The sequence below is a fragment of the Talaromyces proteolyticus genome (assembly GCF_021365285.1).
Source record: "Talaromyces proteolyticus strain PMI_201 chromosome Unknown BGW36scaffold_4, whole genome shotgun sequence".
Lineage (NCBI taxonomy): Eukaryota > Fungi > Ascomycota > Eurotiomycetes > Eurotiales > Trichocomaceae > Talaromyces > Talaromyces proteolyticus.
Window position 1 is genome coordinate 831,065 of NW_025764280.1, and position 14,768 is coordinate 845,832.

Below are 14,768 nucleotides of genomic sequence, written 5' to 3' on the forward strand. Positions count from 1 at the left end.
CCACTGAATGATGAAACGCGGATACGATACGCAGAAAATAATAGAACTGGCAAATAGATTCTCCCAAGTTCGTCGATAAGAAACTTAGGGTCAGTAACTAATATCCAGAGCACGGCTCATATAACTGCATCCGACACTAGTCCACACGAAGTAATTAGCATTGACACCATTCAATTAGCACAGTCGAAAATAGTACGTGTATTTATATATATATATATATCGATAATATTATATCCTCTGTATTCTCGTCCCCATGAAACATATAACTTACATGTACTTCGTGTTGCCTTTGAATATTTATGATGAACTACGCCTACATCAATTGATATTGATGAAGTAAATGTACTAGTACTAGACGTATTTGAATAAAGTCATGCTCGAGTCCGTGAAAACACATGTGTATCATCAAAGGTATCCATGATAATAAGCGAAGATGAATAGCCAGAAATATCAAGTTCGTAGATCTTATATTCCCCTGTACCTGTGGCTGTCATTTGCAAGCCCATGCTGTCCAATAGCTGGTCCAAAACCTGAGAGTATGCTGTACCAATTCCCAGGCTTGCGTACAAAGAACCTTGGAACTTTTGCCTAGGTTTGCCTACACTGTATGTGGAATTGCAGGTACACCAGAAATACTAGGAGCTGCATTTATTTAATTGTACGCACAACTCTCATCATAAACGAATATGAACGAATATGAACGAATTAGGTATGTATTATTATCCAAGAATCAGTAGCCCATACAAAAAGAAACTCTTCGTAATCAATAGGTAGCAATGTCAAGGGGTGAAAATAATTGAGGAACACGAAAAGAAAGGGAAGGAGGGTCGTATGATAGACAATCCCGCACAACTACATTATTCCACACGCAATTAAAACTGGGTAATGTGATTCTAGTCACACTGTCCAGGGAACTGGCGTGCTGTTACTGGGTTGGGAAATACACCGGTGGCTAGCTGCTCCTTCATATCCCACTCGGGGGCGCCTTCAGTGGTCCAAGTCCAATACAGCCAGCCAGTATGACACTCAAAGGCATCTAACTGTGCTTCGATGAATCGACGGATGTCGGTACGCGCATCATCTGATAGATCAGTCACTTGACCCTGAGCATATCCGTTACAGCTTCCGTGAAAGGAACTTCCTGATCCGTAGCTACCATCCCACCGAGCACCAACTCCGCGGCCGTTGAGATTCTTGGCACAATCTGTCATGGCTCCAGTCCACTCACCAACAACCGTCCATTTGTCGGTGGGGCTAACCTTGTTCTTTCCAAAGGAGCAAGCTGACTGAACGTGTTGGTCAGTGTTATCAGACAGAAGTCCGTTGTCGAACACCTCGTAATGATGAGTGTCCATCATGACATTCCAGACACCTGAGTCAGGTCCCATAAAGCCATTCCATGAATCAATGTCCTGGAATCCATCGTGCATTGCGAGAACGGTATCTTGATTAACCGCACGTATCCGACCCCATGAGTCATAGTAGAATTGTTTCAGTGTATTCAAGTCGACACCGGAAGGGCCCATGACAGACATGGGCTCGTTGAGAGCCTCAATAATAGTGACCACATCAGTATATTGCGCATATCGCTCAGCAAGGGCCTGGATCGCATCTAATGTTATGTTGACGTGTGTGGGATCTTGGTCCCAGTCAATAGACCCTCGACGGCCGCTATTATCAAAACCATTCTGGGATCCCGGTGCTATGACCGTTAGCGTCACTTCTTCTTGGAGAAACAAAAAAAACTCACCACCATGCAAGTCCACAATGACCTTCAGGTCTGCTGCACGGGCCCACTCAATAGCTTGGTCCAGGATGTCCAACTGCCCTTGGACGTAAGGGTCACCAGGCTGAGGTACGACAGCCCAATAGCCGACAGGAATGCGAACGTGGTTCATACCAGCAGCGCTAATTTGCTGGAAATCTGCAGCTGTAATAAAGGTATTCCAATGCTGTGACAGCAGACTTTGTGCACCGTCTTTGCCGAGGCACTGTGTAAGAGTCCATTCGTCCACGGCGGCGTCTCCTCCTTTCTCAAAAATCGAGGGAGTAATCCATGGTTCTAGTACTAGCCATCCTCCGAGATTCACTCCTCGGACTTTCTGGTTGTTGTAATCAAAGGAAAGACTGCGTGGCTTGGCACGTAGTGTACTGCTGTCAAGTTAGCAAAATGCGAGCCAAGTTGTCGGAAATGAAGACCTTACCTCGAAGGAATAGCCTGCACTAAAGCCAACACAATACCAAGTGCCACCAGGGCCGGCTTTCGGATCGTAGAGAAGATCATTATTAGTATTGACACAGCCAGGTATCAAAGGACGAAAGGCTGGCCTCAAATCGATTGAAGCCGATAGATCACTCAATGATAGATCACAAGTGAAATAACAAAGAGGTATGATGGGTATAAGTAGTGAAAGTAATTTGGTAGCACACGACCGGATGCAGACCTCCCAAAGGATATCAAGCCACGTAATGGCCAGAAGATCTGGGGTATCGTCGACCCAGACAAGTTGGTGGATCACGATGACGATGAGGATGCAGATGGTAAATGGAAGATGGGAAGTCGAAGATGGAGCAGGATGTCAGAGGTGATGTCTAAATCCGGCCGGCCGGCTCTATTGGATGGGAATCAGGAAGGTGCAGCAGAGGGCCAGGGCAACTGTCACAAGGCAGGCACAAGGGGCACACAAAGTGAAGGCGATGGTAACCCCGGGATCCAGAAATTTCGAGTTCGGTGAAGGTTGCAGTGTCTGGAAACGGGATCCTGATATCCATTCGATGACTCTGGACCGGGACCTGGACCTGGTGGATGTGGCTTTGCTGCTAGACAAACGAACCATCGATCGATCGTGCTTGTTGATCTTGAGCCAGGCCCACGATCCGGCGGTCGAGGAATGTGGATGATTATCTGGCATAGATGCCATGATTTTTTACAATAAACCTGCAAGTCACAGCCGCATCAAGCTACGGCCGGGTCCGCTCGTGGATTGTCAGTAATCCAAGATGGTCCACTATGAGGCTTGTACGCTTTCGGAAGCTGTGTTTGCGAGAGAAGCTTCCTCCGTGTGACCAATCTCATCAATAGTTCATTAGGTATTCGACCTGAGCCTATTGCACTGAACAAGCAGCGCTAGGCGATGTCATTTTCAAGGCGTCTGTGCTTCCTTATCTTTAGTTCCATGTTGTGCTAACACAGAATCAGATGTTTCGACCCGGAAGAGAGAAACGTCTGCTACTCGAGATGCACCCGATGTATGTGGATAGCGACCGTCCAAGTAACTGAGGACTGTGTTATTGGCATATGATTAACGCAGTTATGCGTTGTCTCAGACAAGAAGGCGGGGCAGCTTGTTCCTGACAACCCGAATTATGTGGTCCTTGCCCCTTCCTGCGCATTGCTTATCGATAGATTCGTTAGCGATAACACGCCTCGGTCAACTCGCAACGCGCAGTACTTTGGGTCCTGTATACTCCCTGAATCCTGCGTTGCAGTATATTTGAATATGATGTGCTTGTGTTGAAAGTGTTTGTTCAGGCGATGGTGTATATTCTCTGATGCAACCGCTGATTGGCTAGTGACCGTACCTTCAGAGGGCGGCGCTCTGATTGGTCTATCGGTGCCTTCCTGGGTGCAGCGCGGAAAGGGAAGCTGCCACTTCCGAAAACAGTGTCGTCAGGAACTGCATCGGCCGCGAGCATGATGGCCCACGATCCTACTCTCTTGCGCCCAGTCATGCATAGGTTCGCTTATTATCGATAGAGCGCTGCGACTGCATTCGGAAGCACAACTATTCAGCTTCGCTATCCCAAATCAACTTCCCTTTAAACCATATCTTTAAAGCTTTGATATATTCAAAGCCTGTAATTGTAAGCTAGGGCTTTGGGGAACAGCCCTAACCAGCCAACAAGGCCAAAAGACCAACATTAATCGCTCAATGGTGATTAATCCCTTAACCCGCTATATATGGAACGAACCGCCAAATCACATGACATGGATGCCTCGCTAAGGCATCAACGGTCTTACATATATTCTCTTATTATTAATAAAATCGGAAATTATATGTTCCTTTAAAAGTATTATTATCTGATTTACTAGACCTGGCCTAGTAAGTGGCAGAAAATCTGGTAAGGTTGGGGCTCCTGAGATAAGTCTCTAGGTGCTTCATTTAGTGCCGAAAGTGGGTGTGCTGGTGTGATCAACTAGTGGGCGTAACCTATATGTATGTCACTGGTGTCGCTTAAGTCAGTATTAGGATTCTTAGCGAAGAAGCTTCTACAGTGATCGCCAGCTCTGCTGCCAAGAGCACGGAATATCCGCTTTAGGAGTATTTGAGAGTGAAGGGGGTTGAGGATATTGGCCTTTCTCGTAAGGTGGAGTGCTGGTGTATCCAGTGCAAAAATGCACTAAGTTGATTCATGACACAGAGCCTCGATTTGTGGTAAGAGATGACGAAATTCTGTGTAGTATTCGAAATTTTGTGTATTACTACCTGGTCTCTGAGGAACTTTGATCACCGCTATAGGCTCTTGGGGCGTGAGGCGCATGAGATTCTCATGACCAAGGATCTAGCCTTATCGAAAGAGCCAAGACGGCCCGGAAAGAGAAAGAGAGAGGAAGAGTGAATACAAATAGCTGTGTTTTCAATTGCCCTTTTTTACGTCGCTGATGCAAGGCTTATAGACGGTCTAGATGGTGGAATAGTGACTACTCTTTCCATCGTGTTCGCAGACAAGGACCAGTCAATAACTAAGTTTATTAATGCTATCTATCGAGAAAATTTGCATGAGGAAGATATTATTGCATAGAAGCTTTCTCGGAGTTTTATTACTGTGTGCCGCATCAGTGGTTCACCGCTTGACGCACTATGTTTCCAATATGCGGAGAAACTTTTTGACGCTTTATTATCTGATTATAATAATAATTAAAGGTACCTAGGTTTTTATCTTAATATTTCTTTCAACTTAAAAAATTTTAAAGGTAGACTTAAAGACTTTAAGAATTAATTAAGAGATATAACTTAGAGTACTTACTATATTAAGTTACATATGTAGATTTTCTTATAATCTCGAGCGAGCGTATTGCCGATTAACGCGACAAGATAAAACCGCAAACATCGATCGACTCTGCGAATTTTCCGAAGCCAGATATGTATTCCATTATCAATAGACAATGCAACGAATTGACGCCAGGCGACAATGGGCTTCGTCGATTGCTCTGGCCTTGTTCACGATAAAGTTACCGTGGAATGTAAACTTTGGAAAGCACGGAGGCTATTACTCTCCACGTGTTTGTAGTCGGAGTTTATACGAGTTGGGCGATTAGAAGCTACTGCAATACTGCCAGCTATGGTCGATGATTGCAGCGATGAATTGCTCTCTGTGGATTCGTTACGGGCTTAGGGGGACAAAGCACACCTAGTCGCTAGATAGTGATTTGAAATCAAGGTTTCCCAGCAGGGATGACGTCCAACACCAGACGTGTATAATCCAGCTTTGAGGAAGCCATCAAAATCTGTCTCTGACCAGATGTTGGTTGGGCGCCGGGAAGAGCCGATCCGCGTTTTCGCCGATATCCGAACAATCATGCGACCTCCAACTTCCAGCTCGAGGAATACACTATGCCCATTGTTGGAAGATCCTAGCAGAGTGCTTTTGAGTCAATTTTCGCTTACATCCCCGAGTCGAACCATGTGACATGCCGCGACGTTTGACAGCCAGACAGCTTTCAAGATGTTCTTAAGCGCTTGACTGCCTCTAGTCTTTTGACCTCCCAGCCTTGATTCATGCAGTGCGACAAGCGGTGCAAGTAAATATTTAACAATCAAAGTCAATATGCCGTCAACCGAGGATCCTCCGCGCGTCAAAGAACCCACGTGTCCAATGAAAGATTGGCCGCGGCCCATTCAACACATTGATCGAAAGGACCTGTACACTGACCTTGAAAGCCGAATCCAATATCTACATTCCTTTCTCGACTTTAGTTCTGGTACGCCACTCAATCTTCTTGCATAATAACTCTAATTTCATAGTATAACTCACAAATGTGCAGATGACATCGAAGCCTTGATCAGTGGATCGAAATACATCAAAGCCCTAATTCCTGCAATTGTCAATATCGTCTACCGCAAGTTGCTTCAGTATGACATCACGGCACGCGCGTTCCAAACACGAAGCACCAGTTTCGAGGGTCCATTGGATGAGTTCCCGAGTGAAGATAGTCCGCAAATCGCACATCGAAAAATGTTCCTGAGGGGGTATTTAATCAAACTATGCTCCGACCCGAGCAAGATGGATTTCTGGGAGTATCTCGATAAAGTTGGGTTCGTTTCCCTATTTTTTTTTAAAAAAAAAAACAAGCAAAACAGAAATACTAATCAAACTATACCATTACAGCATGATGCACGTCGGCCAAGGCCGCCAACACCCCCTTCACGTAGAATACATCCACATCGGCGCCTGTCTCGCATTCATCCAGGATACCTTCACCGAAGCTATCCTGTCACATCCACGGCTGCACCTGCCACGAAAAATCGCACTGGTGAAGGCCCTAGCCAAGGTGATATGGATCCAAAACGACCTATTTGCGAAATGGTATGTGACAGATGGCCGCGATGAGTATGGCGATGAGATGCCGGCGAGGGGTGTTGAGGAGGAAGGGTTCTTGGGCGGGAAGAAAGTTATTGACGCGGATAATTCGCAGGCGGAGGATGTCGCGGCTTAATTATCAATCTTCTGAAAGATCGTGTACAAAAATCGAGACAATGGATTGCGATACATTCATATCGTCTAAAGGCTGCGTACTAACAACATTCAAGGCCCCACACTAGCCCAACGCCATAGTAAAGCTGGTATTCACCGCCGTTTTTCAAAAAACACCAATATATAACCTCGAATTACGCTAACAAATCATCTGTCAACAGCCACAAGCTCATGAACAAGCAGTCTATACCAACCCACCTAATTCGTTCCAACTACATACATAAATATAATCATCTACAAGAGTCATCGGGAGCGATCCCCACGCAAACCACTCATCCAATAACAAACGCCCATATTATATTCTATTATCAACGAATATAAAACGGAAATATAATAAGTCCTTGTCACGAAATCGTGTTTGACGAGTAAAACGTGCGAACGGGGCTGAGAGCACTCCACATCCCCACACATATCATTATCATTTCCTTGCATAGATCGGAAAGTGTCCACAATAAATTTCTGAATTTCCTTTAGCAGTGAAAAAATATTTTTAATAATGAAAGGCGTAGACAGAGTATTGGCGTTGAAATTTATTTAAAAGAAAGTACACTGTAGATTATTGAGAATAGTCGAGGAATCGTCCGGTTGTTATATGTTGCTTTGTCTTCCCTATCTTGCTCGGTATATAACTAGTCGATATTTGCGCCGACTGTAGCGAGTGGCAGGCCATTGTTTGAAGTGATTATTATTGGCGACTTTACCCTTTCACTACTATCACCACGGCCTTAGGATTGAGGTAGAGTTGGTCGATTTTTCAAGGTGGTTATCATTGGCAGCTTTTCTTTCTTCATCGTTGACAGGAGTCTGTTGTTTGTTTTGTTTCTGCATTAGAGAAAGCTCAGCAGAGGGTTGTTATAAACCTTGTAGCCCTTTGATAATTTTCTTTCAGTTGTTTCGCCAGCAAAGTCTCTGTCACATCGCCGTAGATATTCCTCAAAACCAATGGTTAAAGTTGAGAAACTACTTCAGACAGCAGCCGCTATCAAATCTCTATGGGCTTTGGCAGTTGCCGAATTGGCTTACCGATGCTTACATACGTTGCTGCAAACCATGCAAATATCTAGACACCTAAGGCCACATTATGCGATGAATCAGAAATTCGACATTTGCAACGAAAGTAGGTAGCATCTAGAAGAACACGAGTTTGAACGTTGTAATAGACGCGTCGTTAGTAATAGACGCGTACCTTTTTTCCACTATGCATCTGTAGCCATCGCTGATCTACCGCCGATCCCCCCTTTCCACCCACTATCCTTCGTGCGGCCCCATTTAGGATCGCCATAAAGCAGACCGTTGTGGTCTGGGGAGCATCTAAATACGAAACGTATGTAATAATAGACACTGCAAGATTGAAAGTTTTTGCGCACTTTATCCGCAACTTCAGATCTAGCATGTTCACGACAGAGCGATTGCTATTGCTACCATGGTACATTTTCCAATAGTTTCTGGAGTGCACTAAAACAGTATAGTAATGGAGACAGCTATTATTAGCGACCAGGCTATTCTAAGACACCGTCAAACGGCCCTGTCTCCCTGCGGCCAGCCGGCGGAGTGTCCGCCGACACTCCGTATTATCCATATCGACGGTGATTATGCGGCGCTTGTCCAGGGCTGCGGTTTTTCTTAGGAAAAACAAACTAGTTATTGCGCCACCACTCCACTGTCAAAGTTTATTGGCGGTCTGGATGGTGGTCTCGATGATTTTAGCTTAGAAGCGTTATTTTCTCATATCATACTCAGCTCGGCGATTCCAGGCTGGCTACTGGATATTAATTAGAATGAGCTAGGCAGTCCGCAGCACTATGGTCAAGCGGATACTAATAACATTAATAAGTACGGAGTAGTATTGAAACTTCAAATGTCATAAATCATAGTAAGACGGGTTAAGTAGATGAGGGTAATAATAATAATAAGGATAACGCTGCTGAACAGCGAGTTCACTGTTGGGCGGGGCGGAGCACCTGTCCCATTGGTGCGCGAAAATGCCAGCCTGGACCAGATTATTTTCTGGGCAAATTGGCATAAAGGGCAAAATTAAATGTCCTTGTGTCATGCAGTCGGAGACTTTGCCGCCACCCACTTCGGCCCACATGGGAGAGACATTGGCGTCATTGGCAGGTGCCAAGATATTGGCAGGAACAAGTATGGAATGCAGACCGCGAAGTATTGCAATAATATTGTGGTGTAGTTATAGAGGAACGCGTACGCCTGGCCCTACAGCGATTCTGCTTCCAGACATGATAGTTGATTACGATCAACAGCAAAGGGCGACTGTAACCGGTCAGCGCGATGCCAGAAATAGCGGCGTTGCACCGAGTCAGGCATAGCAGGGTCAGCGAGGCTCGCGAATGGGAGCGCTGGCACGAGCCAACAAATGGTAACCGTCTATCCCAATACGGCCTAGCCAGGCACCATAGCCCCGCCGGGCCCACCAACAGGCTCCGAGTTTGCGTGCAGCATCGTGACAGTGACATCGGCTAGGCTAGACTGGGCATAGCGTGCATTCAGCCGCTGTCTGGGCAGTGTCTGATTGGCGCATCCGGCGGCATGGGCCCTGTCTAGTGCGGGCCGGGCCAAGGGGCAGGCGTGCTGTGGTTGGACAGTCTCTGTACCAAGTAGCAGTAGCGTGGAGGTAAGCAGGAAGTAAAATGACGAGCGAGATGAGATAATACGACGACTATTAGGCGCATACCAGGAAGGAAGTACCACTGCTGAGGCGGAGCCGCACCTGCTGCGCTTGGGGGCGCTGCTGTTACTTAAGACTCGGTGTCGCTTGCCTGCGCGCAGTTTCACTGCCTCCTCTCTTTCTCTCTTTAGAAACACATCTCACTCCAGTCCCTCCCTCGAGTTCAAATATCCAGAGTCCATCGGCTCGTGTCGTTCTTTACACCCCGTCGCATCCACCAGCAAACACCACTACTCCCAACTTTCCATTTCAAATCTCGCATCTTCACCCCACAATGCGTTTCTTCGCCATCGTCGCCGGCCTCGCTGCCGCTGTTACTGCTTACGAGTACCCAACTCCCTTCAACCCAACTGCCAGTGGCCAGGCCCCCAGCGGCAACCCTTTCAGTGCTCCCGACACCACTCACCCGGCCACTCTCGGCGAGTCCTACGAGATCACCTGGCAACCCACCACCCCCGGCCCTGTCGCCCTGGTTCTGTGCCAGGGTCCCTCCACCAACTGTGTCCCGACCTTGACCATCGCTTCCCAAATCCCCAACAGCGGCAAATTCTCCTGGACTCCCGAGGGCCTTACTCCCTCTGCCTCTTCTGCCGGTGGATACGGTATCATGCTCATCGACTACTCCGACAAGACCTACCAGTACACCACTCAGTTCGGTATCCTGGCTGGAGCTAAGCCTGCCACCACCTCTACCGCCTCTACCACCTCAATCGTCGTCCCTACCACTCCTACCACTCCTACCGCCACTGTCGCTCCCAGCACGCCTGCCGTTCCTTTCCCCACTGGTACCAAGACCTGGACCACCAAGCTCCCTCTCGGCACTGGCACCATCGGTCTCCCCACTAGCACCCCTGGTGCTCCCGGTGTCCCTACCACTGTTCCAGGCACTGCTCCCACTTCGCCTGTCTTCACTGCCGCTGCTGACCACAACATGGCCAGCTTCGGCGCTGTCGGTGCTATCGCCGGTCTTGCCGCTCTTCTCGCCTTTTAAATGATGGCTGACGGCTTTGTATTTGCTTGATTCGTGTGGCTTTTTCTCTTCTTAATGTAATCTCAAGTACGAAGAGAATAGTCATGCTCTGTTGTCTTTTGTGTACGGTATCGTCGAGATATTGATCCCAAATTAGCAAGAGCTTTTGTAATTCATCCATGTCACATATTTGATCTGTTTCCTCTTTTGCCTCTGATGATTTGCTTGTTCTGAACATACCCACTTGTATACATAGAGAAGAACATGATGGATTGTGAAAGACACGTGATTTTACGACGTATAGACGTTGGTTCTCTGATTGCTCATGTATGATCAAGTTGTGGAGTGTAGATAAGTAAGGTATATGAACCTGTATTGACATGCCTAATACTGCCCCTGCTAAAGTAGTAAAGGCAGCCTCCCAATTGACGTCCATTCTCAACTAACACCCGTCACCTGTTATTGATCAATTTCGATTCCTACATGAAGCAAACGCCAACTGCACCAAAAATGAGACGCTCATGATTGATTTGAAATGTGAATTGTAATCCATTGGAAATGGCTAGGGCTTGATGTCAAGGTTGTCGGCTTCAAGGGTAAAATGCTAAATGTTTAAGCAAGGCATTCGTCACGTGCAGAACAAATGGTGTGGAGTATAGTCATATAGGACAATAAACGAATGACAAACAAGACCAATGGTAAAGAGAGTAGATGCCCTATTCGATAGGTATAACCAATATCCAACAGTCCATGTATCCAATCACAACTAGTCGATTGGCAATGGGCTTTTCGAGTGAATGATATCGAGTGCTTCGGCCCCTATTCTCAGCACATGATCTAGATTCAAAAAATCGGAGCATATATCGAAAAACAGATCTGGGGAACAGAGGAATATAAGGAGGTTTTCTCCTAGACTAGTTTTGCTCATATCTTGTAGTTGCGCCTTGGTTTGGTCAATCTCATCTTTGGACCTACTTGGGCCAAATATTAGTGGATAAAAGAGCAGCATACGTTTCTTTTCGCCAACTGAATAAACACCGAAACGAGCAGCTAGAAAGTCGACTAACATGGTTTGATCAATCTCTTTGGGGGTATCCTCGGTATACTCGGCTTCTGAATACCGCCATAGGGCACTGTAGAGTTCGGCCCTGGAAAGACCTTGAAGAATCTCCGGAACAGTTTTGAGACTGGCGAATTCAGATTTATCAAGAGCAAATACAGCTTTCAACAGGGTCTTTTTTATCTCAATTTCACTGAGAAGTCTGATCCGACCTGATGAAGAAACACCTTGAGACGCGAGGTCCGTGCTTTTGTTCGCGTTTTCTTCGTTGTTTATTTCTGATGGGTTCCTTTCGCCATCTGTGTTGGTTATGCTTGTGGTAGCTTCCTCATCAGTGCTACTAGACTCGGATGATGCTTCCGATTCACTCATGTCCATATCACTGTTAGTAGATGGAACGTAAGACTCATCATCATCGTCATCGTCATCGCTATCCTCGTCGTTATCCTCGTCATTATACTCGTCGTTATCCTCGTCATTATCCTCGCCATTATCCTCGCCATTATCCTCGTCATTATCCTCACCCTTATCAAGATTTTCATCAAGACCAAAGTAGTACGACTCCCACCACGTGTTATGCGCTCTTCTAGAGGACGATTTAGTAGTCTCGTAAGTGCAGTACATTTGAGAAAGATCTTCTACTGGAGAACTAATCTCCCTAGCTGTGTAGAAGCTGGCTCCCTGAGAAGAACCTGAAGAACCAACACCACCTTGCGTCACGGTGTTATCTGATGCACTTTCCCCCTGTATCTCAACCCTAGCTGCTGGTGCAGTTTCGGGTTCTCTAGGCAAGTGTACTGAGTTATCGGATCCCAGTGCATCTGCGTCGAGGTTGTTCAATTTTCCAAGATGACATTTTCGATTATCAACACTGGGAAGATTTATTGTAATATATCTCCCGTTGTGCATAATTCTTTTCTTCCCTCTTGTGGCAGGTTCGACATTCCTGGAGGCCAAGGGAGTCGTAGTATCGGCCGTAGCTTTGGGGGTAACGTTAGTTGTAGTAGTAGTAGTTGGAGTAGCATCGGCCGTACTCATTGATCTATCAGAGCGTATTTCAGTTGGAGGGTAGCTAAATAGAGAATGTGGGTTTCCCGTCTCTTCTGGCAAACCCGACGCAGCATTGACTGTGGGTTTGATTGTACTCGTCAATGTATCAGATTGTCTTTCAGTCGGAGGGTAGCCAAATAGTGGATTTAGTTCTCCGGCTTTTTTTGGTAAATCAGATGCAGCGTTGAGCGTAGACTTGACCGTATTGTTCAATGGATCAGAGTCTTTTTGAGTCAGAGAGTCGTCAAATAGAGGACGTGGTTTTCCATCCTCTTTTGATAACTCCGATGCAGTATTAGCCGCAGGCTTGATCGTACTCATGAATATATCGAAGCTTCTCTCAGCCGGAGGGTAGCCAAACAGAGGACGTTGTTTTTTGTTTCCTTTTTGCAAATCCGATTGCTTTGTGATCCGTTCCTCATGCCACTCTTTTTTAACTTTACCGAGATGATCAAGCGGATAAACGAAAACACTAGGAGATTCCGATATAACTCGACTGATGCATGATGAAAGTTCTGGCTTGAGTATTCTTGTCGCCCATCCAGTCATATTTTTAATTATCTGCTGAAGACATAACACACACCATGTTGAGGTTAGATTCCCGGACCATATACAGATCATAACCTGCGATTTATTAGTATTCGTTTATTTCAACTGCAATATTTTCTTCTCTGTTGAGTACCTTCTGTAGTTGGAACAACCTTTTATCAGCGAATACTAGCCACACTCGAACTTCGGGGCCAGCACAGGTAATAGCGGTGACGGGTGGGATCACCGTAAATGTTTCTTTACCAGAAAAGGCTTTTTTATAGAGGCTTTCAAGTATCCTCAGAGCATGATAAGCTGCATAACCAGCTTCATAGTAACAAAGCTTAGCCTCGTCATTGTTCTTGCCGGTAGATTGTGTTTCTACAACAGCCCAAGGAAAACACACCAAGTCACTTTTAACTAGCGCTTGTTCTTTTTTGAAAATCAAATCAGTGTACTTAAAGGCAGGGCATACGAAAAGATAGTCAAATATGCTCAAGTGCCTCAGGACTTCAAAGGAGAAGTTCGCTACTATTCCATGACGGAGAAGCCCATTATACTGTTGATTGTCACCGTATTCATGCACTGGAAATCCGTACGTAAAACTTGGTTTTGGAGTTCCTAGAGGGAGGTTATAATGGAAAAATGACTTTGATACATTTTTCCACTCAATATTGCTTTCCCTAGTACCTAAAAGTCAGTTTCCAGATGTGCTTATACTAATAACTTGCAGTAGAATATTCGCATACAGATACCATGAATCAAAAAGCTCGCTGTTATATCATACAGTTAGCTTCCAACCACCACTGACCATTGTAGTGGACTTACCTATGTTTGCTATTTACGGAATTAGAATCCCCAAAGCTTTGAAAAATGTGTGTTTTCAAAAAGGAATTCCATTTTTCCTGAGAAGCACTCTCTGCGACTAGTCGTCGTGCCTTTCGAGCAACTTGTGCGATTCGCTCAACAGACTGCTCCGCCGCTTCGATATCTATCTTCTTGGTCGATACTGGATTTTCTAGAAGCGAGATGTATGCCGACCAGGGTGGAACAACGTCTTGAATCTCCAAAGTATCCCCATTATTCGTACGGAGTATTTGCAGCTCCTCATCGAAAAAAGACTTGAAAGTATTTGGGATTGTGACATCAATGTCCAGAAGGGTCTCTCGCACATATTGTACCGAATCAGGAATTTCGACGATTTTCTCGCCATCAAGGATGTGCTTAGTCTTCGCTGGAGAATATACATCTTCTATAATCGTGATCCCATATTGTTTGAGAATACTCTCAGTGGCAACGGGTTCGCCTGACGACATCTTACATCAGTAAAGCGGGCAATGCAAATTACCCCCCATTAGTTGGCAGAGAGCGGATCTTTGCCGATGATTAAATACCTGAGTGAAAATGCGGCGCAGCTGCAACAGCGCACTCTATTTATGCACCTAATTTAATTGGGAAGAACCCCTGCTGTATTACCCGTTTACGAGCCCATTTGCATCAGCTCGTGCCATTGCTGAAGGTCACGCCGCAAAGCTTGGTTGAGATGTTCCTGAAGTTATCGAAAATCGATGAAAGGTTTGCGTCAAGGTACTCTCCTAAGCAGCTTTAGAAAAAGATGGTCCCCGCAAGTGCCATTCTTTGTAGAGCCACAACGGAGGGATTGGCGTGCTAGAGCGAGGTCTGCTGCAGGAGCAGTATTTCGTGACTAGTCACATCAT

At 45.9% G+C, this 14,768-nt stretch overlaps 5 protein-coding genes across 5 annotated transcripts; 2 read left to right on the top strand and 3 right to left on the bottom strand.

The window, feature by feature from the left end:
* Nucleotides 1-893: 893 nt before the first annotated feature.
* Nucleotides 894-2,284, bottom strand: BGW36DRAFT_357044 (putative exo-beta-1,3-glucanase; the record flags this gene model as incomplete). Its single annotated transcript, XM_046213840.1, has 3 exons — nucleotides 894-1,702; nucleotides 1,751-2,151; nucleotides 2,205-2,284. 3 exons carry the CDS (start codon nucleotides 2,282-2,284, stop codon nucleotides 894-896), a joined length of 1,290 nt encoding a protein of 429 aa, XP_046074087.1.
* A 3,545-nt stretch (nucleotides 2,285-5,829) lies between these two features.
* On the top strand, nucleotides 5,830-6,718 carry BGW36DRAFT_425210 (Protoglobin-domain-containing protein; the record flags this gene model as incomplete). The annotated part of the gene is made up of 3 exons (XM_046220086.1): nucleotides 5,830-5,983; nucleotides 6,047-6,317; nucleotides 6,391-6,718. The coding sequence occupies 3 exons, from the start codon at nucleotides 5,830-5,832 to the stop codon at nucleotides 6,716-6,718; spliced, it is 753 nt and encodes a 250-aa protein (XP_046074088.1).
* Nucleotides 6,719-9,473: 2,755 nt separating this feature from the next.
* BGW36DRAFT_128385 (Ser-Thr-rich glycosyl-phosphatidyl-inositol-anchored membrane family-domain-containing protein) lies at nucleotides 9,474-10,805 on the top strand. Its single transcript, XM_046209334.1, has one exon. It carries the CDS (start codon nucleotides 9,717-9,719, stop codon nucleotides 10,431-10,433), a length of 717 nt encoding a protein of 238 aa, XP_046074089.1. The 5' UTR covers nucleotides 9,474-9,716; the 3' UTR covers nucleotides 10,434-10,805.
* Nucleotides 10,806-10,807: 2 nt separating this feature from the next.
* On the bottom strand, nucleotides 10,808-13,467 carry BGW36DRAFT_128404 (uncharacterized protein). Its single transcript, XM_046209336.1, has 4 exons — nucleotides 13,205-13,467; nucleotides 12,507-13,146; nucleotides 11,480-12,452; nucleotides 10,808-11,383 (listed from the first exon to the last, which is right to left on the bottom strand). The coding sequence occupies exons 2-4, from the start codon at nucleotides 13,141-13,143 to the stop codon at nucleotides 11,179-11,181; spliced, it is 1,815 nt and encodes a 604-aa protein (XP_046074090.1). The 5' UTR covers nucleotides 13,144-13,146; nucleotides 13,205-13,467; the 3' UTR covers nucleotides 10,808-11,178.
* Nucleotides 13,468-14,431, bottom strand: BGW36DRAFT_128403 (uncharacterized protein). The gene is made up of 3 exons (XM_046209335.1): nucleotides 13,879-14,431; nucleotides 13,800-13,823; nucleotides 13,468-13,740 (listed from the first exon to the last, which is right to left on the bottom strand). Exons 1-3 carry the CDS (start codon nucleotides 14,364-14,366, stop codon nucleotides 13,734-13,736), a joined length of 519 nt encoding a protein of 172 aa, XP_046074091.1. The 5' UTR covers nucleotides 14,367-14,431; the 3' UTR covers nucleotides 13,468-13,733.
* Between the last annotated feature and the right edge of the window lie 337 nt (nucleotides 14,432-14,768).

Bases quoted from the DNA above. Each gene is read 5' to 3' on its own strand.
- BGW36DRAFT_128385 (XM_046209334.1), top strand. From the start codon at position 9,717: ATGCGTTTCTTCGCCATCGTCGCCGGCCTCGCTGCCGCTGTTACTGCT.
- BGW36DRAFT_128404 (XM_046209336.1), bottom strand. From the start codon at position 13,143: ATGATCTGTATATGGTCCGGGAATCTAACCTCAACATGGTGTGTGTTA. The intron at 12,453-12,506 runs GTACGGCCGATG...TTACCCCCAAAG, and splicing joins ACGCTCTGATAGATCAATGA to CTACGGCCGATACTACGACT. The intron at 11,384-11,479 runs GTTAGTCGACTT...TGGCCCAAGTAG, and splicing joins AAAGAGATTGATCAAACCAT to GTCCAAAGATGAGATTGACC.
- BGW36DRAFT_128403 (XM_046209335.1), bottom strand. From the start codon at position 14,366: ATGTCGTCAGGCGAACCCGTTGCCACTGAGAGTATTCTCAAACAATAT. The intron at 13,824-13,878 runs GTAAGTCCACTA...ATGATATAACAG, and splicing joins TCCGTAAATAGCAAACATAG to CGAGCTTTTTGATTCATGGT.